The 25,935-nt window shown below is 37.3% G+C and overlaps 1 protein-coding gene across 1 annotated transcript in view; it reads right to left on the bottom strand.

The window, feature by feature from the left end:
* TMEM135 (transmembrane protein 135) overlaps window positions 1–25,935 on the bottom strand; it is a 159,917-nt gene that overhangs the window by 17,682 nt on the left and 116,300 nt on the right. The window contains exon 7 of the mRNA XM_005516175.3: window positions 605–646. Within this exon, the coding sequence (XP_005516232.1) occupies window positions 605–646 (42 nt within the window). The remainder of the gene's footprint in view (window positions 1–604; window positions 647–25,935) is intronic.

Genomic DNA, 25,935 nt, shown 5'->3' on the forward strand with positions numbered 1-25,935 from the left:
AATGAAGATATAAAAACTTTGTCATTCTGTAATTCAGCAAATAAGCTCCAGGTAAAAACACAGCAGCCATTTTCTTCCAGGAAAACATGGGTAATGATGAATCCCAGTTTTAGAAAAACAGAAGACTAGTACTCCTTCAAAAGCATGCAATTGTATGTCTGAGTTTCCTTTAATAACAGTCCCAAATATGAGGGGATTTCTCCCTTGCCAGCACAAAAGAGGAAACTTCCTCACTACTGCAAGAGGGGAGGTTTAGATTTGATATTAGAAAAATTTCTTCACTGAAACAACTGTCAAGCATTGGGACTTGGCTGGCCAGGAAGTGGTGGAGTCACCATCCCTGGAAGAATTTAAAAGACAAGTAGATGTGGCACGTGGGGACCAGTGGCAGTGTTGGGTTAAAGATTGGACTGGATGATCTTAGAATCCAAACCAAGTGATTCTATGATTATGCCTTCTTCAAAATATGTTGTATATCCAAAAGTTGGAAAAATTTTAGAGCAGCATGATTTTTCTTAGGAATACTCTCTTTTCTTACAATGCAGCTGCCACTGTGCATGATTCCACAAAATCTTGTCCTACATATCACAGAAACTTTACTCACTTTAGAGCAGAGTATGTAAATCCTTTCAAGCCATCTTTGCACCTGAAAGACAAAACCAACAGATTTCTCTGTAATGGGCTGCTGGCAATATAAAGTGTTGCAGATTAAATATGCCATAGAAGGGCTGTGGATGAACACCGCAGGAGAGCTTTTCATGAACAAAAACCAGCACATTTGCAACAATTCTGCGGCTATCCTTGATTCCCAAGGATAGCGTGTGTGTTGTCACCACAGCCTTGGGACATCCCTGAAACAAAGGATATTGCATCAAATGCCAGTGCTTCTCTATTTTATCCAAACCAAGAGTGGAGAAATTTTTGAAGGATGGTAAAAGAACCACTAGGGCAATAATGCAAGAGACAAAGAACTGTTGCTTTATGGAAAAGTAGTCATGATGCAAGGAGAGAAAGAGAGAGAGAAAGAGGGAGAGAAAGAAGGGTTGGATCTCAATGAAACATTCACCCTTCTTGTGAAAAGCTGCAGGGAATAGTTTCTTTGCCTTTGAGATAAATTGTTGTACTTTGCAAAGTGCTGATCTCTGCAGCTTCTTACATTAAGAAGACCCTTAATCAGACAGTCCCAGTTTCTAAATTATTAGTTTGTGGTTGCTCTGCTTCTGAGCTTGATAATACATATATACATATATCTGTTCTTACCAACTACAGGATTCCTTGTGTGAAAAATGTCCACAGCAAGGAGCCCATATTTGGCTATGAAAGATGTAGGTTATTGACTTTTTTCTGTTCAGGATACAATGAAAGGAGCTAAAGCGTGCAGCTGCTGCTGATTCCGCCTAAAAAACAATGTTGGTAGCATAGGAGAGAGGAAATACATGTGTTTTCTCCCATTTTCTTTTTATGGAATTGTATATAGATGGGTGGAATACATGATGCTAAAAATGCATTCCTGACACAATACACCAAGCACAAACTAGTAAATTATCAACACCACCATTTCAAGAGCACACCTCCTCTAAGGGAAGACAGGGCAGCAGTCACAAAAGCTTTGTAAACAGAAGCAGATGATGACAACCCTTCTACCTGCAGAGACCACATTATCCCTGGAAGTGCTGTGCCCACACCCTTCAAGAGCAGGTGACACCATCTCCCAGAAGGCTCCATGCGTGGTCAACATGTACTACCAACGGCTGGATACACGCACACAGCAGAAAAAGCATACCAAGATCAAAGATGTTCACAAATGCAGAAAGTCTTGCTTTGTCCTGGCAGAGCTGGTAAGACATCACAGCACTAAACACTCCTGGGAAATTCTTCCCAAGGTTACAACCTTCAACACGTTTCCAAGGACTTGGTTTTGTCAGCATGTGCACACTTACAGCACCAAAAAATTTATTGCAAAGATTTTGTCTTTTAAAATGACTACAGTTAAAATATTGGTCACGTATTTATGATCTACAGGGGTTCAAGGTAAATACATATAAATAAAATTGCACACTGTATCTTTAATTAACAGAGAGCTTTTAAACCAAAGATATATAGCAATTTTATTTATTATTCTTTATCCATTCATGCAATTCAGAAGCTGAAACACTATCACAGCACTTCTACAGAATGATGGACTCAAAGATGAGGTTGAAAACAAAATGATGGACTGAAACAACTCAAATCAGCTTAGCCCAGAGATCACAGTGACTCATTGGCAGAAGTCCAGAGTCCAAATACAGAGGTTTAACATATACCCCACTTCATCCACAGAACCACAGTCCAGCTTCATAAGTTTGATTTCAAACCTGCAGCTGACTATAGGTTAAACGCCCTTTGAGTGAAGGGTGTCCAGCACATTACGCCTGAAAGCTGCCAGCTCATGAATAGAGCCTTAGTTTCTACTTTTCCAGTAAATTAAAACCATACACAAACTGCAATCCAAACATGCATGTGTTTCTAGAATAATATCAGAACAGAAAAGTAATTACAGTATGACCAGAATTGTTTTCTCCTTAATCATTCCAATGCAACTGCACTTCCAGTTGCAAGTGTTCAATAATTCCTTTACTGCACCAGCAGATGTCCCTGCCCAGCTGTGCTCAAAGCACTCTGAGGGATGCTATCCTACAGTTCATTTCCTTTAAACTGACCTCAAAGAAAATGCCAAATCCTTTCTTCACTAACATTGAAAATCAGAAGACATCTGAATCACCCAAAGACAAAACAGTACCCCAACCCCATACTTTTTTTCTCCAAGAAAAATATTTCTAATGCCTATCCTAATTACACAAAAAAGTCAATTCTATGCAGAAAGTATTTAGTGTATTGGAATTTTATTAGCTATGCTTACTTTTCTTATTTTTTTAAGTGTTCTGTGCATTTGGAGCTACAGCTATGAATCTCCATGAAAAATGCATAAAAGTTAAATATGTAGTTCAGTAAGGAAGTGATGCTAAAGACACAATTAGAATGTTCCCCCCCCTTTACTTCCTATTCAATTTTTAAAAAGTAAGAAGCGCAATTAAGCTCTTAAATAAAATTTAATTAATGCTGCTTGTTGTCTAAACTGTCTTCTCTAAAGTCATCCTGCAAAACTAATGGGTGTGAAGAAATATTGTTGTTTAAGGGTTTTATAAACAGGAGTCCTAGAGAAACAATATTTGCAGTCAAGAGTAATTTGTACTGTAAATTCCCTTCTCTGGCATGCCCATTTTTCTTTTATGAATGAAGAGGCAACCAACAACAAAACCAGAATTCTAATTTTTTGCTTTACATCATGGATCATAGTGAATTCACTATATTTAAGGTTTCAGAATGCTGGTCTAGAGATTGAAATGACCTTTGTTATTCACTCACTAGGTACACAACACTGACAGCAACCAAAAAATGCCCTACACACTGACACAATGACTTCAAATACATCTTTTTTTCTTTTTTTCTTTTTTTTTTTTATTTTGGAGGTGGATAGTGTGTTGGTGTGACACCCCCCTTGCAGAGAGACATCAGTGACTGGGCTCAACAGTGACTGCTGAGGTACAACACTGGCTGCACATGGCACGTTTCATGAACACCTGGCTGCTAATAACTGAACTAAGAGTAATGATTTGCTTCATACAGCCACTAATTGGTAATAATAATGCCACCACTAATTGGTTATAATAACTTTCACTTAATGCTTCATTGCTCAAGGGGTGAAAAAGCCTGCACTCTGGTGCTGACCCCCATAAGCCATTCAAGCTTCAAATGAACCTAGTACAATTCATTATATGCAATCAGCACTGCAGCCACCCCTGAGGGGAAAAACCTAAAAAGTGAATATTAAGGGAGTTTTTTAGGGTACTATTCAACTTGCAAAGCCTGGGATGCCAGAGTTGTATAGTATCACAGACACTTGGTGTAGCTCACCTACCTTTCTGTGAGGCCATGTAGTGACAGGACAAGAGGGAAAGGCTTTAAACTGAGAGGGCAGGTTTAGATTAAGTATTAGGGAGAAACACTCTAATGGTGATTAGGCACAGGTTGCCCAGAGAAGCTGTGGATGCCCCATCCCTGGTTGTGTTCAGGACCAGGACGGACAGATCTTCGAACTTCATCTAGTGGACGGTGTCCTGACCCATGGTGATCATTAATCTTCCAAACCAAACCACTTTACTACTTCATGTTTTCCACCACCCTGAATATCCCAGGGACCAAATCCCATGGTGCAGGAGGGCAACACTGCTTTTTGCCCAGCAAGCAGTAATTTAAACAGGGCATAATTTGGCTACATTTTCCCATCAGATGGGGACTGTCCCTGGTACAAAGTCAAGAGCACCAGTGACTTTGCCAGCTGTCCCTGATGGCACCATGTACCTGATCACACAGCAGAAATGCTCTACTCTGTTCCAGTTTGTGCCTGGCCAGAGCCCTGGTTAGAGCCGAAGGAGCAGAAGAATCAAGGAGCCAAAGCAATAAATTTGGGTTCTCAAAATTCCCCTGCTGGGACTATTCTGGCACATGAGCAAATAGGGTTGATTTTAATCGTGCATATTTATAAGATAAATTTAACTTACGGCCACACACATTTATTTTTTCATAAAGAAAACAGCAGAAGTGGAATAGAGCCAAGGCTTGATACAAACTATACTTCCAACAAGATACGAACTAACTGTAATTATGTTGGTGTATGCAAAGAGGTGCTGTGTATGAGTTAACTGTACTGTCCCTCCATCCTGCAGGAAGAATTTCCCACACTGAACTGTAAGGCTGGATGCCAGCAATTATGTTTTGGGGTTTTTTATTAGTATGCCTTGTCATAGCTCTTCTCAAGATTTTTCTGTCACCAACTGATATACACTGAACAAGAAACCTCCTGGGGGAATGTCACTTTTCACCCGTGGAACTGGTAAGCAGAAAGCAGCTCACATGCCATGTTAAAAAATATCCCCGCAGTGCTTATGTTATCCTTCAGGGTAAGAGTAAATTAGAAACTCCTATATGCAGAGCTCTCATTATGGCCACGTGGGAAGGAAGCACTTCAAGCACAGGACATGTTAGCATTTTACTGCAGCACCTCTGCCTAGGAAGACTGGTCAGGGGAGCGTGTTTCCGAGTTAAGGCATCCTCTTTATGGAGGAGGATCGTAGTGATGAAATGTGACCATGTCTAAACATGACAGCTACACCTCTTGCTATTAAATCCCTTGCTCTTAGGAATTTAAAGCTATCTATGTTATTTTGTGACCAATGCTGATCTCTAGAGGATAATCTGTTTTCTGATTTAAGTTGCTTCAAGAGGTTACTGTATCTCCCTCCTTCTGTTTTTCAGCTGGACTTCATGATCTTAAATGATTCATTCCTCATCCTCTCCCCAGTGTTAAATGTCAACAGCAACAGGTGCCATTTTTCTGAGATGTCTTCTGTATTCATTTCTCTTCTTTTTCCATCTTCTCTTTTGTCCTTTCTTCCTACAAGTTAAGCTGCTCTTTCACATTCACCCCCAACTGTCCTTTAAATGTTATTCTCAAAAGCTCATTTCTTTTTCTTAAAAAATAACTGCACAGAGGAAATCTATAGGTAAATTTAAAGGAAAAAAAATATTCATACCCAGATTCTTCTCTGAATTTCCTTTTTAGATTAAACATATATTTTCTTTCTATCTTTACACACAGGACTTACCTATTCAAGTCAGAACTATGAAAAAATTATAAGGTGCAATTATAAGCAAAAAATCTAATCTTGTACCCCATGGATAACATGTAGCTTTTGGAAAACATGTCAGAAATCACATTAAAAATACCTGAAATCAGAGGAGTTGTAGTTTATAAAAATTATACTTTAAACTTTAGAATGTGCAAATGTATCCAGGATCAAAATTCAGTCGAAAGGCTCATAACTTGTGTTTCCAAATCAGATAGTTAACTTTTGCATGTTTAACTAAAACATTAAAGAATGTATCCATGGCTTTTCTTTTAGTTTTGCCTGAAGTATAAAATGATCTTTTCAAAAGGCCATGGTTTTGCAACCTTCACATGCAGTGAATATAAAACCATATTTTGTAAAGAAATAAATGAACAAAGAAAGAGTAAGAAAGGACAACATTCAAGGAGAAGGATGAGATTAGCACCATGTAAGATGTACATTATTTTTTTCTTGACCTAAGTTGAATGCATCATTACAACATTTGGAAAGAAAAGGTGCATGGAAATAACAAACCACGTAGTCAACAGTGACCTATGGTTCCATTAAGCTCTCATGTAAATCCAGGGAATTACATTTTAGAACAAAAATTTTACAATTCTGTGAAGAATGTGACACTGCAATTGAAAAGAAAGCTGTTTATATTGAAGTTAAATTACAATACTGGATTCAGAGTTGTAAACAAAAACTGCTATCAATCAACACTTCACATCTGATTGTTAATCAAGTTTTCTGTGTTACTGTCAAATTGAAATCAGATTTCTACTGATGTTAATTATCCTACTACTTACTCTCATTTCTTCAGAGCTTAGCACTTTCTAAAATGTGCAAGTAACTGCAATTTAAATAAGTGGAATTTGTCTTAAAAGATCTTGAAAACAACCAAAAAATTTTTTTTATTTTATCTGGATGCAGATGTTCCATTTCATTTTGTACCAACAATGCTGCACTGTGGGCTCAGGAGCAACAACTGAATCGTTCAGATGGATACATTCCCACCTCAAAACCCTTCATCAAAGCCCCTGCCTCGCACAGCTAATAGAAGAAGCCAACATAGAACTAAAGAACAGTATGGTGGGAATGGATCTTTAAAGATCCTCTAGTCCAACACCCCTGCCAAGGGCAGGGATATTCTCCACTGGAACAGGCTGCTCAGAGCCCCATCCAGCCTGGGTTTGAATGTTTTCAGTGATGGGATATCTAGCACCTCCCTGGGACACTTCTGCCAGTGTCTCACCACCCCTATAATAAAACATTTCTTTCTCATACCCAGTCTAAATCTACCCTTTTAGTTTAAGACCATTAACCCTTACCCTGCCACTACAGGTTCCATTAAAAAGTCTGTCCCCACCTTTCTTATAAATCCCCTTTAGGTACTGGAAGGCGCTCTAAGGTCTCCCAGGAGCCCTCTCTTCTCCAGGCTGAACAGCCCCAACTCAGCTTGTCACAGGAAAGGTGTTCCAGCCCTCTGATCATCTTTGTGGCCTCCTCTGAACCTGCTCCAACAAGTCTGTGTCTCTCCTGTGCTGAGGACCTCAGAGCTGAAAACAGTTCTCCAAGCAACTAAGAAAGCTGACTAAATAATGAAGGATTTATCTGCTTAGTTCAAATGATTTGTTGAATTTTGCAAAGTGCTGTAGTTTTTCCACTATCCAATTTTGACCTTTTTCTTACAAGTGTTTTAACAAAATACAGAAGCCTTCTGTTAAAGCAAAACCCAAACATTCTCTCCAAATCAGGCACAGAACAAAAATAGGAAATGGAAAAAAAACCCTGGAGACACGAAGATGGGAAGTCAAATTGTCTCTAGAGGCATGAGGACACAGAGAAATGTACCTCGACACGTGTACAAATCCACGTCCACCTCTGGAGCCAGGGCTGCACTGATGCCGTCTCATTGTTGTCAGAACAATGAGTCAGTCACTAAAGGGACATGCTGTTACAAGATTAAAAAACAAATAATCTTACAACCACAACGGGTTTTGCTCATTATTAAATAATGGTGGCACCTGCAATGATTCTGTCTTAGAAGGGGGCCTGTGCTAAGTTTATCTACTGCCAAATGGTCCTCTGCCTTTTTTTACTGGCTCTCTGCAATTGGAAAAAAAAAAAAAATAAAGAGAGAAAAAAAAATAAGAGGCTAAATTTGTTGGAACTGTTTTCTGTAAAAATACTTAATGCTATTTTCAGATGATTCAAAATTTCAGTGAGCTAAACCTCTCTCAATGAATGATTAATTCAACCATTCAAGAGAAATAGATACATCATTTGATTTTCCCAAATGATCTGGTAATTGGATTTGAGGGAAAGGTTTGGCTGTTTGCTTTGTTTCAATTAGGGAAAAATATGATTAAAAGGAGAAAATCCATTTATATTTTTATATTTATTAAGAGAATCTATGACATTTAATAAAATATCAGAATAAATTTAAAATTAAATGAAAAGCTATAAAAATATTTTAAAGAAATTAGCAATCATTCTGAATGTGCTCAGGCCATTGCTGAGCTAGGATAGAGAGTGAAGATCAGTAAGTTATTTTTAGTACTTTGACTTGAATTGAGACTGTATTGTTTAGAAACACTCTTAATTCCATATAATGAAGAATGTTGCCAGAATCATCAAGACTGTTACAAGTATTTAGCCATAAGTATTAGGACAACATAAGATGGTTGTCACACACAAACTAAATGACCATGTTTCAAAGTTTGTTGAAATTCAATTTCTATTTCTTTGTGATGATGACTGCCACTTGCAGGTTTACCTGCTAACCTAGAGTTCACACCAGCATGTCCAAGATGAATGTTTTGCTGTTTGCCTCTGATGCTTGTAAGTATCATAGGAAGTCTTGAAATGACATTAAAATGTAAAATCTGTTCTGGAAGAACCACAGAGTGAGTGAAGTGTTTGTGCACAGCACAGCAGTTTTATTTTAAATTACTACAGTGCTGGATCATATTTTTAGTGCTGCACATCCAGGTGCAGTATTTGGAATAGAAAGTTGCATCACCAAAAAAAACCCCAAAAATCCCAAAAAGACCAACTTGAGAGACTGGTCACGAGACCTGGAGTGACCTGACACAAAGCCCAAGCCTACCGGTCAGAGGGAGGATGTGTCACTTCTGTGATGGACAATTCTTGTCCTTTCCTCTTCTAACAGACATTTAAATGTGGCTTCTGAATATCTGTAATGCTTCAAATTTCATTCTTTTAAGAAATAATTTTTAAGAAAAAATTAACTCCATACCAAGAATGTATGTGTGTATGTATATATATATATATATAAAACATACCATTTCCTCAAAAATATGAAGAAAAATAAACTTAATTATGTTACACTGAATCTTTGCTGCAGTTAATTAATTTAAGCAAGAACGTGGTATTTATGAAAATAATCTTCCAAAAATTATTGCTGGGAAGTTACATACTGTTGGTATTCTTTAGGGGATCAGTAAAACTCCCCACAATTATTTCACTTTGTAAATATACCACATCTGCTTTTGTCAGCTACAAAGTATGCAATCTGAATTTTCCTGGCACTCCTAGAGAAGGCCAGGTACAGACTGATTGTGAGCCACCAAAGTGACCTCAATAGTTAGAAAGCTGCATAAGTGTGGAATGTTTAGATATTTTTAGAAAAGACAGTGCTAAACACTGACTATGGTAGTGTCTGGGAAGGGAGGAATTAGACAAAACTGCAATTCAGCTGGCTTCCTAAGGAGGAAGGTTGTACATAAACAGACCCTGCAAGTGCCTGGAAGACAGTCATGACGACAAGACTAACAATGAACACACGCTTATCAAAAACAAATCCTCGTAGCACTGGGTCTCATTTTGTGACTAGGAATGCAAAGTGATGTATGTCATATGCTACTGACTTAATTCAGGCTTTGGACCTACAGCATGTGACATTTTCTTATAAAAACAACCACAGAACCATAATCTAACAGAAGATATCTACAATAAATACAAAACTGGTTAGACAAGAGTAGTGAGAGAGCAGTTGTCAATGGCTTCCTGAAAAACTGGAAGGATGTACTAAGTGGTACTCCACAAGGACCAATTCTGGATGGCTGCTACTCAGTAATTTCAGTAGTGAGAGTGGTGACAGAGAAAAAGGTATGTGCCTATTACATCTGCAGATAATACTGAGCAGAAAAGGACTATAAGGGCTGCTAAAACAGGCTGAGAGAGTTGGGGTTGTTCAGCCTGGAGAAGACTTTGGGAAGACCTTATACCTAAAGGGGTTATATCTAAATTTGGGGAGACCTTCTAATACCTAAACGGGTTACAAGAGAACCAGAGTGGGATTTTTAGAAAGACATTTAGTCTTAGGACAAGACATAGTAAATTTAAACTGAGAGCAGGTTTAGATTAAATATTAGGAAAAAAAAATTTCCTGGGAGTGTGGTGAGACACTGTTAGAGGTTGCTCAGAGAAGCTGTGGATGCCTCATCCCTGAAAGTGTTCAAGGTCAGGTTGGACAGAGCTCTGAGCAACCTGGTTTAGTGGAAAGTGTCCCTGCCCATGCCAGGGAAGAAGGAACTAGATGGTCTTTAAGGCTCTTTTCAACCCAAAACATTCTGTGATTCTATGATTTTATGCAGTGGAAAAGACTGGTTCGGAAAAAAAAACCAGGATGCTACTCATCAACTACATGTGCATTACATGTTATGTAGAAACAATCAACTACACAAATACAGGATAATAAATGTGAAGCATTAAAAAGCAAAAGTTGATTTGAGATGCAAAAGAAAGGCTACAACTTGCAAAACACTGAATTGTCTTGCTCTATTGTATTTATCAAGCTTTATCAGCTGAAATAAATTGTCTTGTGCATCACAAAGGGGAATAGAGGGTGACAAGGGGGAGAAAAATATAGCAGTATGTGATAAGTCTTTGCTATTAAAGTTTTCTACAAACAAAAGCATACAATCTGTTTCGCTCATGTTTGTGGATGAGATAAGAAGGAAAATAGACCAAAATTGTATCAAGATATATTTAATTAGACTCTGCAAAACTCTTATCCAAAAAAATGGCTAAGAATAGATTGCTTAAGGATGTCACGGACTCTCCATTAATGAAGACTTTAAAGAAAAATAAAAGATATTTAACATGAATGGGAAGACAATAAGACAATCTCATGACTTCAAGTCTTTTTATTCCACATTAAAAGACTGAAAAATAGAGCTAATACTTAACATAAATGTCCTCACATATCCAAAATTTAAACTGCATAACCTTATTAAGGGGGGAACAGAAAGTGGAAATTCTCTAAAGCTGTTCTGAAGGTTTCTTTGTCCTTGATAACAAAGTATCACTGCATTGAATGAAAAACCAGAAGGGATCAGCCCATCCTCAACCCTTGATTCCTTCAACTGGAAAAACCCTCAAAAAATAGTACACAAGAGCAAGTAAATCAGATTTTAACTTTGAAATCACCTGTTTCATACTGGAATTTTCATTCACTTCTAATGTTCAAGTCACAAATTAAACCATTTGTCCTCCTAGAATAAAATTAATCTTGCCCTCATTTTACATTTAGCTAGCAAGCTCAATGCACTTTGTTGTTGTATAAAATATAAAGATATATAAAAATGGTTTTGCAAACAAACCTTCATGTCCCAGCAGGCCTGGGAAAGGAAGGTGTTACATTGTGTTTGTTATCCAAAAGCAAAGGTCAGTTTTGGAGCTTAAGTTCATGAAGAAAAAGTAAAGGTGTCAGTTATCAGCCCAAAGAAGAGCCAGGTAAATACACCTGCATGCACAAAATCCACAACTGGAGAAGCGACACAACTGGCTTGGCTGTGGAACACAACTGTGAGACGGCTGCAGGAGGGCCAAAAAGCACATCTGCCACTACTTCTGTGTTTGATACAAATGTGCAGCCAACTGGAATTAACTGTTCTACTTGCCTCTGCCAAGCACTTTTTTCAAAGTCAGTATTTTTCAAGAAACAATGTCAAGTGTGACTGGTAGACTGAGGACTCAATATAAAACTGTGAGCTGTGACTGTACCTATCCAGTTAAGCTGGCCATCCTCCTCTCCTTTTCCTCCGAGTCTTCTTGTACAGAGTGCTTCAGGAGAGATCTTACGTCTCTCTCTTGCTTCTGAGATATGTTCCCTTTATAAGGCTCTAGTAAGAATAAACAGGCAGGGATTGCCCATGACATGTGTCCTTAATTCCAGCACCAAACTAAAGATGGCAAAAGAAGGAAAGAATGCAAAGGAAATTTTTGGCCCTCTTGACCTGCTAATAATACAGACTTTTAACAGGAAAGAAAGAAAATCAGCAGACAAAAGATTTGCACCATGAACTGTTCCTTCAGCTCTGACAGCTCTCCACTGAAAAAGTTTAGTCACAGCCAGGACATTAGGACTGTTTTCTTCCGTCCTTCCATCTATCATTTTCTTTCATTTTCCCATCTATCTCTTCCCAAGCCAGAACATGTCTTTTTTCTAACTGCACCTGATGCTGACTCACGGACTGCTCTGGACACTGCAAAGCCATGAAAGCAGATTAGACAAGCCTGCTTAATTTTTTATTTGCAGTCATTAGGTGGAGAGGAATCAAAGTTCAAGTGGCATGCTCTTGGTGTTTTTTTACTACTTTAATATCCTTATCAATGTTATGTGAACAGTGTTCCTAACTCAATATGGCAGACAGTAATTCTCAGACCTATATCTATTTTGATTGTTTATAATACAGTTATAAAAACTAGCCAGCTGTAGAAAAGATTATTATGGTTTCAGAATTTTACTTGTAATCCAGCAAGAAACTACAGCAAAAGTTTTACTTTAGTATGGCAACCACAGTTCAACAAAACTACTTTGAAGTCAAGTAAGTAATTAACAAGTACATAAACCAGGCAGTATGTAGCAGCTGCATGGTCTTTCATTCTACAAATTACTTGCTAAAGTTTAATTAAATTCATTATTTTCCACTGGCTACTAGAAATACAACATTTTTAAAAATCAGTAGTATTTTACATGTTTCACCCAAAATATATTGATAGTTGAAGGTGAAAAGTATAAGCACTAGTAAAAGGGGAAGAAATTGAAGGTTTATGAAATTAGGTAGTTACAATGAATATGCAGACTCACAGTAAATTTTACTATATGCACAGAAGACAAGTTTTTAAATAACTGAAAATAAACTACTCTTCAACAGGATTTAGGAAACCCCCAGCACTTGTGAAAAGAGATGATTAGAACTGTATTCAACCAAGAGCTGAGGTTTAAAAAAAATGTGAAGAAGCCATGTTTTGAATTTATGTGTTTCAGTCTACGATGCTGAGAATAAGGAAAGGATTCATGGCAAGGATTAGGATGCTACAAATCATATGGAACATATGAATAGGAGTCTGTTTCCATGTATCAATAGGGGTTTAATTTCTGAATGAAAAGCTCAAGCAAGGGCACATTCTTTTGTAAAATATCCCACGGGTTTCCTAGAATACACAGATGTAGTGACATCCTCACTTCTAATTTTATTCAATAGGTTCTTATAAATCCTTGATGAATGTTTCATTTAACTCCTGAAAAAGTAACATATTGGAATTTTTTTTGAGAAGGATAATAAAACTAGAAATAAAGTTCACAACAGATAGAAAACTCAATTCTCTCAGTCTAAGAAGAAAGAAGAACTGCTTATAACTTCTCAAAGTCTGCTACTCTGGCTGCTATCTGAAACCATGATTTCCCAGGGAAAAAATACCAAACCAAAACAGCTGGAACACATCCTAGAGATACAAAATAAATCATTTGCAAGTGAATTCCACACTCAGAAGCCCTAATCAGTACTCTATACAAACAACAAAACAAACAAAGCCAAGAAGGAGCATTAACATCCCTGGTAACTGGTGTCTACTAATTGCAGAGCATCCGGACAGCTTCAGTGGAAAAGAGCCTGAACAGGATTCTCTGATAAATCTACTACACTCAAACACTCCACACAGTATTCTTGACCCTGAAGGTCGCAACCTTTTGCTCCCAAGTCACTCATGCCAAAGGGAATAAGGAGGTTTATCCCATTCTGTTAAGTCCTTGTAATTATTTGTTACAGTTTTAAGTCATCTAGCATTATGTACATAGCAGTTTGGTGAATCACACATGCTCTTTTTAAATGGAAATTCAATAGACAAAATGGACGTAATTTAAAAACCCATAAGGTAGCCCAAAACTTTTTAAATTTAATTACTTTTATATTTAGTTTGTAAGAATTCTATGTAGTAAACAAATTGTAGCAGACATATTAGAAACAATAGCCTCCAATTATGTCTAAACCAAACATATGTGTATTAATTCACAATAGAAGGAAGGTTAGAAATTTATCTAAAGATTAAATTCACAAAGATGGGAAAAACACGTACTGACCACAATTGGGTAAGAAAAACAGGGTACCATCAGAGAGCAGCATAGTCATAAGGAAGTCTTCAGATAGTTTTCATTCTCAAATTTCACATCGCTAACAGTTTGCTGTCAAATATAATATTTCTTTTATGGTGTAATTTGGCTGGAGTCTGCCAAATGCACTGTATAAAAATGATTACTTCACCTTATGAATCACTTTTCATCTGCATACTTTTAAATACAGCTGTTAAACTTTTGTTTTAGAGAAAAACAACAATTGTACATTGTTGATTTACCTATGATGGAGCAAAGGGTGGAGTCTGGGGATTAAGGATATTTTGAGGTTTTTTCACATTCTCTTATTTGTCCTGTATCTTAAGTATAACTACTTCTTTCATAAATACATTTCAAAATACATAAAAATATGTGCACTGTTAGCTTGCAAAACAACATTATATGGCATTCAGAGACGAATGTGTTTCATAATGTGCTTGCGAAAAATTGACCTGAGGAATGCAGCCAAGTGAGTTTTGGGGGTCACACTGCAGTCTGGAATATCACTTTGGACTCCATTAGGAAGAACATTTTAGTCATATTGCTAATCCTACTAGTAATGGTAAGGTCTAAATGTCCTCTTTAAGGGCCGCATCTTGCAGAACATGCAGATGTATCTAAACCTGGCAGTTTCAAAGGACAAAATAACTGATGCCAGTCTTACTCATGTCAAATCCTACCAAGAATACTTCATTAATTCTTTTCTCATTTTTGGATTCATGGTCCATCCCTATGGGCCAGAAGAAAACATGTGCAAGAAGTTTAGTATATAAGGAGCAAAGGAAAACTGATTACAAGTAATCCACACCAGGAATAGCATAAGTCCTTTCAATGCACTATGTGCATTTCCATAGAGGTTTTTTTTTTGGTGTTTATAATGTGCACAGGATTACATTATTTAAATGATCTTCTCTGGAAGATTATCCTCCAAAATGTTATGTATTCCTACTATCAGGGCAAATATTCCAGAATTAAGACTTCTTGATAGAGGCAAGCCACAGTGATGTCCAGACAACTAATGAACCCAGTAGCTACAACCTTGACAAAGCAGCATGTGCCTTGAAGCTTCAGAATATTCATGTGGTCAAGTCACAGAGGCTCCAAGAGCACTTGGGCACATATATTTTAGCTCTCTCTTGATAAAATAAAATGATACAGTTTGATCTAGACTCTGTTACAGATCTTCTTATGCCTTGCAAATGAGTAACAGGGGCTGCAGGACACCTTTACTCACATAGAAGGCTTATGAAGATACAAGAGGCTGTGTAGTGGTGGTGTCAAATAAAAAAGAGTAATGCTGCACCTTTTCATTAAACCTACTGGTTTGCCAGGAGAGGTTTTCACAGAGGAGCAGTGTGCATAAAAATCTGCTGGTGTTTTGTATATTGAAGCTGGAGAGAGAGACCATGGAGAAAAGGCATCTTTTCTCAGATGTGTCTTGCCCTCTTGGAGGATCCAGGCTCTCTTACTTGACATTAACATTACTCAGCCTGGTTTTTGAGGTTTGTACATGTTTTTTCCTGTTGTTCCATCAATACAGAATTTGCATGAATTTTAGTTATTTAAACTAAAAACTAACAATCATAGAATTAAAGAATGTTTTCTATGCAAAGGTACCTTAAAGCTTATCTAGTTCATACTCTTCTATTATAGGCAGGTATACTTTCCACTAAACCAGGTTTCTCAGAGCTCCATTCAATCTGGCCTTCTACAACTCTAAGGATGGGGCATCCACAGCTTCTCTTGGAAACCTGTGCCAGTGCCTCACCTTCTCATAATAAAGAATTTATTTCAATATCTAACTAAATCCATTCTCTTTCGGTGTAAAGCCATTCCACCTTGGCCAATCATTACACACCCTTGTAAAACACCTGGAAGGTGCTGTAAGGTCTCCCTGGAGCCTTCTCTTCTCCAAAATGAATGACCCCATCTCTCTCAGCCTGTCTTCACAGGAGAGGTGCCCCAGCACTTTCACGACTCTTCTCGGGATTCACTCCAACAGGTCCACGTCTGGGGTCTGCTAGGACCCCAGAGCTGGACACAGCCCTACAGGTAGGGTCTCATCAGAGCAGAGCTGAGGGGCAGAATCCCCTGCCTCACCCTGCTGGCTACACTGCTATGGACAATTGGCTTTCTGGGCTGCAACATTGCCAGGACATGTTGAGCTTCTTGTCAAACAATATTCATCAACTTTTAGTTCTGATACATCAAAGTCATGTCTTATACAACTCAGATTTTGAGTATCTGCACACAGTGAGCATTGCTACTTTATCTAACTTGCCAGCACATCAAACCATAACTTGTTGAATTTATCTCCCTTACAGGGTTTGGGTTTTTGTTTGGGTTTTTTTTTTTTAAAATGTAGTTTTCTTTTTTTACTATTAATAGTTTTTTTTAAATAATCTATACTGAGAAGAGTGCACATAAAGTTATCCTTTTAGAGACAAGAAAAATATCAAGACTTTTAAATGTCATGTATTATTGATTAGACAGGTGTTTTTTTTGATCATCACCATTCAGCTACAACAGGAGAGTGGCAACGTTGTTTAAAACCTGTCAGGTTAAATAATTTTTTTTTTTTTCATGAACAGTTAAACCAACAATTTCTTCCAGGAGCAAACTAATCCACGGAGTCCGATTTCCAGGAAATGTGCACAGTAAGCATATTCCATGAGTGCAACACCCTCACGTGCTTCTCTGAGGTCTACAAAGGACCGGGTTCATCCAGGAGCCCGTGATCACCAGCACAGCTGTCTTGTCTGCACAACTGCTTACTGTTATGAAAAAAACAGAACTTTCTGTATCTTTGGGACCTTTATGCTTTTACAAATATGACCAAAACTGGCTCTAGGGTTCAAAGCTTCCTTAGGAAAGAGACAAACACAAGGGAGTGCTGTGGATAACATCCTTCCTCCTCTAAAAACCAGGCGAAACACTGTCAGGATTTCATTTGACTAATACATGAGGTTTTACAGTTATCTCCCCTGACAGAAATCATGTCTTTTAAAAGACTAACCTGAAAAAGATACACTTCAGAAAAACAAACTTTCCCTCTTATCTTTTTCACATATCGTCATCTGTTTTCGTGGGAAGTTTCTATTAACACATGTTCACAATATGAATTTCAGAAGTTGCATATTAAATTCAATCCACTATATTTTGAAATGGAGATTCTCATATATCACTTTTTTACCCCTTTTTGCCCTCAGATTGCCTCATTCTGCCAGCATAAAGCAGCTCAAATTTGAATCCACAATAAATCTGAAAATCACATCACTTGTTGCTTAAAAATCTCATTAAATGAGCAGTTTTAAAATTTACAAGTCATTTTTCTAAACAGACACACCACAGATACAGTGAATCCTCTTTTGCAACACATTCAAGGAAACACCACAAAATTATATGAAGCCAGAAGAAACTGCCACAGTTCGTTTGCCACAGATTTCCTTAATCAATGCTTTAATGAATTGTGATTATTTGAGCTGTTAAGTGCTTTATGAAGAAAACCCACTCTCTGTAATACATTAACGCAAAAATCTAACTGCTGATGTTTATATAAATTAAATATAATGCACATTATAAATTACTCCTCAGATCCCACTGTCAGTTGAAAAACTGAAATATTGTCCCAGCTTGCACATCGATGTCTTTAAGAATAAATTCATATATGTATGTCAAAAGAATTACTCACTTTACTGGCAAAAACTGACTTATTTTTCCAAGATGAGTCTCAATAAAATTTCAGAAAATATGACAATGGAAAATTTGCTGTTGGATGCTGGTTCTTTGTTATCATTTGGATAAAGGATTTTTCTCAAGGTTAGCTGAGAAAGCCTGTCACTGACTGCAGCCATCACAACATAAAAGCAAACATTATGAAGACCATATTTCATTTGCAGATAAAAGCAGAATGAAACAACAAAGCATTACAATTTGGGACATTCACATTTTTCTCATTCTTAAATGAGGTTCCCAATATCAGAGAAATCTACCTTTTTTTCCCCCGCTGATATTTTTTTTAAATGGAGCTTTTTGAACTGTAGAACACCTGGTGGGCCACCCTTACCATTCAACAGGGCATGCCAGAATGGCACAGAATTTTATTGAATTTTGTCAAATTCCTTTATGAAACAAAGTCACCAATGATACACATATATAAAATACACACAATTTTTTGTGGCAACACAGAGACATGGCTGGAAGGAGACTGTACTGCAGGATCACACCCTTGCTTACCTAGAGTAAGCAAACTTAATTTTCAGCAAGGAACACCACACTTCTGATAAGCAAATCTTATTCCTTACTCCAGAAACTCATCAGATTTATTCACTGTGAAGCCTTTCACTAAAGAAGATATGAAAAGAAAGGATAATTAAAAAGTGAATTTTCCTTTCCTGAGTGTTCTGCTGGCCTCAGGCAGGCAGCTCAATGCTCAGTTGAATCTATTTATATTTAAGAGATATAAAATATGGCTTCAAATCTGGGTGGTCTGTGTAATGTCCAAGAATATATGAATTGGCTCACCTTCAAAATAATATTTTGCTGCTTTCTTTTCCTCAAACAATAAATGATATCCACTTTTGCAAAAAGATCACAGAGTAGTGTCTGACAATACTGTTCGTCCAAATCTACTGCTGTGTGTATCACTAACATTCACCTGCCTCTTCAATTTAAAATAGCAGGATCACTTCTGTAAAACTGTTATTACAACTGGATCAGCAGATATAAAATCAGAAGGCAATGTTTTTATACAGTTTCATAAACAGACCAAGTCTTTTCTTCATCATGCCCTAAGGAAAAATAAAAAATAAAAAATTTAAAAAAAAAATAAAAATGCAGCTCTCCTGCAAAATTAGCTATGTGCAAAGTGCAGCCAGAACTCTGCTGAAGCCAGGAAAAATCTGACATGGAAGAAAAGAGCTGTGAGACTGAGTCGTGCCATAAATTGCTGAAGAAATCAATGTATCAAACTACTACCTTCTGTAAGACATTTTCTGTCATAAAATCATATTTTCAATAATATGAACATTTGTATAGTGCTTCATCTTCACAGCACCTTAGGCTTATTTAACACTACATGAGTTCCTAGGTGTAATCCAAAACTAACATTCCATCCAATCCAATCTTGTAAAGTTAGACAACACCTCTGATTATGTGTCTTATAAATACACTGGTGTGAATTTTTATTTTATATTTCACAGTTCCAAATTGTAACTGATTTTTACACAGAAAACAATTTTGAAGTCCTAGTAAGCACTAAGAGAATATTTTATCCTGTATTACTGGTATTTCAAAAGTAAATCTGCTAAAGAGAGTATTTAATTTTCTGGAACCAAAAAGCCACATTATGTCACCTTTAACTATGTGGTAAGTGCCCATATTAAATTATTAAAATCCCATGCTGCCTGACAACCACCAGTCAAGCATTGTATTTAAAGAAACACTGTCAGAGACATATAGTTTAAAAAAATAGCATTTGGTGGAAGAATGGGGAATTTACCTAAAATCTGGGATTTTCTACTTAAATTTACTTGTGCTGCGTCTTTCCACTGGCATTCACTAACAGGTTAATTTCACTCTATGCTTTTCAAGCAGCTTTGAAACCCAAACAACTTAAATTTAAATGAACCAGAACAATGCATGCTCAGAGATCTCTAACCACACACATCCAGCAATAGTACTGCAGGGTATCCACCAAACATGCCATTGCCAGACCACAGCAGGACATGTGCTGTTCATGAGGGACTCCAGTTGAGCATAACATTAACTCTGTGGATGCTGTGACTTCCACTCAGATCACCACCACTGACAACATCCACTTCGTCAATACTGAGTAATTTTCCCATCCCTGAAAGGGATAGGGAAGCCCTGTAGGAAGGATTTTACATGGCTTCCTCTGTATTTCCTCAACGTACAGCAGCCAAGCCTTAAATAAGTTAATCATGTTTTCTCCTAATTGCTTCAAAGATGGAAACGGAAATTCCTTCTCTTGTATTTCCCAAAGAAGTATTCAGAACCTTCACACCATGGACTATTCAGGAACCAGCCCTATCACATCTAACAGATGCTACATCAAACTGTAGATTCCTCATGACCAACCATGCACCCAACCATTATCAAACTGGTGTGCATGTGACAGGGCCTCATATGAAGGCTGCTCCTGTTCCTTGTGGCTACAGCATATCTGTGGGGGTTGGTTTGCACCTCCACAAGACATGCTTCACACTGGAAGCGGCATATTCTGCCATTCAGAAGTCACTTGAGCATCTTTCTCCAAGGAATGGGGTAAATGCTTGTTTATTAGCAGAACTGAAATACATAATGACCTTAACAAAAGAGTAGTTCAATGTGTGTAGTCCTCCTGCCCCCAACTACACAAGCTATAATTTTTCCATCTTACAAGACTGCAGAGATAGGAGAACAAGGAGCAACATCCTTGGCTCCTGGGGAAGGATGGCAGGTCAGTACAGAAGGCCTATGGCACAGTCTCAGCTCTAACAGGCACACAATCCTATCTTGCAAGTACAGAGCAGGGACACAAGCAGTGGCCTCCCAGGAGACCGCTCTCCATGCTCCATGAGGGATTTTTCTGCAAGCACCTTCTCGCACTGAGACTTTAACTCAATCAAGGAATGAGACCTCCTGTGGGGGGGAAGATAGAGGTGGGGGGAGATCACTCACCCATGATTTGCCCTCTGCTGCCAGGTCCCCAGCTGGGTTAAGCATTGTGTGACAGACCTGAAATCCTGATCAAGTCCTTGATTTATGTTTTGGCACGCTTCACCAGTGCTTCTCAGCAGGACTAGATGAATCATTGATCTGTTCCAGAACAGTAATTTCTATGTATGCTCATAACCTTGGAAGAATCTGTGTAACATTTGAACATGCCTTTAGCCTCCTCAGTGCTCAGCTGTAAACCCTGAATTTTATTCAAGCTGCGCACTTACATTGTTACTGTCTATGTCTGCATGCTTAAAAAACACAAATTTTAGAAAAAATACAAATTTTTTAAAAAATACGAATTTTTTAGAAAAAAATACAATTATCTCTCAGATCTTAATTTAGGCCTGAATTTAAACATTTTGTGAGATAAATAGTTCATAAATTAGGTGTATCAGACAATGTTACTCTTCTAAAATCCTTGACCACAGAAAAACTTGATTTAATTACTGAATAAAATAAATGTAGCAGGAGAGACAAGCATTCTTCCTGAATTCTGTCTCAACCACGCTCACGCAGGTCAGATACAGACAGAAAGTCATACACAAATGAAAGTATCTACAACTGCCAATGCTCAGAGAGCTTGAGTAACTCGCTACCCTTTGCACAGCCAGGAGCCCACTGACATCACTTTTTAAAACAAATGCAAAAACAAATTAAAATCTAACGGTCTAAAGAAATTTCCTGTTATTCTGCTCAAGAGAAAGCCCCCATTCCATGTCCTTCACACATGGTGGAGACCATCAGCATTTTCCAGGCTCAGGACTCAGGGCATATTTTCTTAATGTGAATTACAGACAGATTTCCAAAGCTGTAATCTGTGAGGCCTTTGGAGCACCAGGAGCTCCGGGTTCCTTGGGGGTCCCTGACCTCCTCTTCACAGGTGGGCGCCATAAGGCTGAGGACCAGAGCACCTCTGCTTCCCACCTGCCACCTCACTGGTTCTGGAAAGACTGAGTTGGCAGCCCTACCTCTGCTTTGGTTTTCCTCAAATTAAGCTCAATTTGATCCTTACAGCTCCATTTCATGTCTAATGGACCACCTTGAGCAACTCTGGCACTTAGTATAAGCGAGAGACAATTACCTGGTTACAGAAATACTATAAACAATGCAAACAATTCTTTCTTCTATATATCCTAGAATGCCTGAGGTTTTATAGGGTGTTAACTTAGAAAATATTCATTACACAATTAAAGAAGAAAACAATGAATATTTTGTTTTACTCAGTCATGCTCAAGCTGGGGGGCACCAGCATATTCACCAACAACTACCAACTTAATTGATTGGGAAAACGAAGCAACTTCTTCCTGTTTGTTAAATATCCACATCAGAAACCATATGAGATTATATTAGATTAAATATCTAATTCAAAAATGTTACTTTTAAAACACCAGGCAAAATAATTCAGGCAACATTCCACTTCAATATTTCTTTATCAGTAAATCTAAAAAAAAATGTGTATCTATTATTCCAACAAATAACAGCTAAGAATATTTTAACTAAAAGGAAAATTAAAATAGTTATTTCTCTTCCCATACCTTTTTTTTAGTTGCTAGCACACTCAAAATCAAAAAGGCTCTTAAAAATCAGGAAATGTCATTGTCAAACTACAATATCTGGTGTTTCTTTTTAAAAAAGCAATATATTATTAATTATTAAAAAACCCTAAACAAACCTTAAGTGGCAACGCCTACTGAAGCACCAATGCAATGGCACTTCAGGATGTAGTTTAATAAACTTTCTTTTCTTTCACCTGTCTTTAGCTTTTAAACTGCAATTCTCACACAGCATGAAATAAATCACATGAAAACTGCAACTTAAAAAGGACATTTGATTGCACATTTTAAAACAATGGTATTTGACAACTCTTAGGTAAAGAGGAGATTTGTGGAAAACCTTTATCAATATAAAAATGCAGAAGAGGTTATCTACCTTCTACCTACTGACATATCTAAAACAAGATATCTGCACCAAATTAGATCTGACATAAGATGAAAAGAGCAAAGCACAGGAGAAGGGATGCTAAGCAGAACAGGGAAGGTGTTGGGTTCTTGAGATGAATGTCAAATATGTCAGGTAATCATTTCCAGCTATGTGAAAGAAAAAGAAAAAAAAAGAAAAAAAATTAAAATAAAATAAAATAAGCTATTACTGAGCAGATGGCTAAGGAAATTCTCCAAAAGCTCAGTATACACAGTGGCAGAGTAAGAGATGTGTAAATAGCACCCTGAGCTTTACCAGCAGTCTAGTGGTACACGGTATGCCAAGGAACACTTATGGAAGTGAGAAATTATCCTACATTGCACACACCTTGAAGTCCTTCAGACCTGAATTGATTTTATCTCTACATTATCAGACACTTTCTGAAATGCTGAAGGGTGTGTGGGTTTTTCTTTCATTCCCTGATTTTGTAAATAAATAAAATGACAGAAAAATCACAAGCCTAGCAGAACATCTCATCTGGGGAAAGGAAACCTCCAGGACTGATCTAACGGGCATAGGTTAGGATATCCTGGACAGAATCAAAGGTTGAACATTTCCAGTTTCCTGAAAAGAAAAGCACCTCTTAACAGATGACTTCTTTATGTGTAATCTATAGAACAGAGAAGAAAAGACTGGAAAAAACAAGACCTTGAACTTAAGTATTTGCAAATCTCATCTTGGCGCTCTGACAATTTAAAGCACCAGATCTTCCCTAACATGGAATCTGAAGTTATTTCAAGTAATAGAGGCTTCTGAATATATGTATATATATATACATATACACAAAAGATAGTATTTATATACCAACTACTTGACTTGCTCAAAGTCAAATAGCTTCAGCTGAAGTTGTACCTTACAAGGAAGAATAGAGAGGTACCAATTAGAGGGCAAATAACAGAAATGCTTGTCTTAAATTTAACTAAGTGGAAGGCAGTCAACCAAATAGTTCCTAGATCAAAAATATACCATCATAGATTTGGTTGTTTTCCAAAGTCTTGTTTACTTCATATTAAATTAATATAGTAGTATAAATTAAAGCCTTAAAATGCATTTGCAGATCCAGTGCCAGAGGACTTATTTAAAATTAGAATTGAAATGGAACTGAAAGTGCAGGCACTTCCACCTTTGAGTACATTATTTAATGAGACTAAGAATATTCAAAATAAAATTGACTTTATATTCATTTTCCCTTTCCTGAGAAATGCTGCATTTTTCTTTAATGCCTCTCATTGAAACCTAGATAACTGCTTGTCAACGGATACATGTGAGTGCAAACATGCATATCAGTCACAGTGTTATCTATAATTCTGAGTACCAGGTTGCATGTTCAACATTCTATTAATTGCTGCTAGGCTACTTGATTGCAAGGGTACTTTAAAGAGGGATATGCACATAATTATGCATAAAATTAGTTTTTTATATTTTTTCTAAATTAGTAGTAGCGGTCTGTGAATCAAATGTGTCTGAAATAAGGACATGCTGAGATGCTGAGAGTGCAACAAAGAACCACCAGACTGCTTTGGTAAATCACAAGAATAACTCCTGGGTAAGTCACTCTATGCTTCCCAAAGACAACTGACAGCAGATTAACAGTGAACCTGTTGTAAATTATCACATCTTCAACTTCAGCTTATCAAACATATAATGCAAGCAAATGTTTCTCATACTACCAAAGAGAAAAGAAAGGATATTGGTTAAGAAACCCAAATAATTTATTCCTGCACTTTCCCTTTATATTCATCACTTCTTAAAACACACCCAAGCACTATATAACACACAATAAACCATTTTGATAGTGGTCTAAGAGCAGCCAATGTCTTTACATTTTAATCAATACGATTTACATTGTATTTCTATTATGACTCCTAGAATGGAACTGCTTGGATGGGTTGTGCTGATGTAACTCAAACTGACACTGCCTGTCACCTACTCACAACACACTCAGTACACTGAAAATGTTCACACTCTTATCAGAAGCTACAAATAAAGCTCCAAACCTCTTAAACGATTTGAAAGCTTTGCTTTCAGCGTAAGGCTTACCCTTTGTTTGCCCCTGTGAGAAGAGGTGTATCAGCAAGAAATTATCAGTAACCTGTCAGTCTTTATTACAGAGTGACAACAGAGAATAAGTTAAATTCCAATTTTATTAAGTCAGCTTTGGAAGGTGACAACCTATTAGACTGAAAACCTAATAGTGCTACCTTTTAGCTGGGTCTAACATTTAACTTTTCAAAAGGACAGGACAAATCAAATCACTTCCTTGTCTCATTTTATCAACTGATCTTTACAAAATTAGAAGAATGAACTTGAAGCAGAAGTCCAAAAATAAGCTTTTCCATTTACTTATACATTCTAGTTTCAAGCATTTTATGACTTCAGTTTTTCCTCAAGCGCTATAGGCAGTTATCTCTTTAGTTAATTCTTCATGCAGCAAAAGAGAGAGAAAAGATATTTTAAGCCAGGAAATGAATAATTGGAAAAACCTTAAGCTCCTTGGTATTTCCATTGTACAGCTGATGAGATTTCAAGATTTCAAAAACCTTCTACAGCAGCTTCTAAATAAAGATCTGTGCTACAATTATATCTTTTCTTTCTTCAGGAGACCTTGCACTCCTGGAAAAAATGCATACGAGCATGTATAGAGACCCAGCCTATGACAGCTACCACACGTTTACATTGCATGAAGTCACAAAGGTGTTCCAGCTATTCCTCAGCACATCTTCCTCTCTACAGCTGATCTTTGTTGCTTTGGTGACATATTTATTTTGCCAGCAGTCCTTCAGAAATTCTACCACTAAATACAATCTACTGCTCTTTGGCACCTAGGTGATACAAAACATACTATTTCCAACAGAATTTCTTTTAGGAGTGATGGTTCACACCTTACGCAGGAACAGTTCCTGCAGGGAACAGAAATCATTATTTTTTAAAAATCCAATATAAATATCAAAATTTCCATGTTAGTTTGACACCAGCCATTTAGCCTCCATGTATGAATACCAGCCCACTTGAGTTCTGCTGTGCTTAGAATCAAAATGCACTCTCAGAGACAGAGTCATCATCGCACTTGAACTTAGACCACAAGTTATATAGAATAATCAC

Source organism: Pseudopodoces humilis, chromosome 2, assembly GCF_049639895.1.
Source record: "Pseudopodoces humilis isolate 2021_Gansu_Grassland_sample_001 chromosome 2, ASM4963989v1, whole genome shotgun sequence".
Classification (NCBI taxonomy): Eukaryota; Metazoa; Chordata; class Aves; order Passeriformes; family Paridae; genus Pseudopodoces; species Pseudopodoces humilis.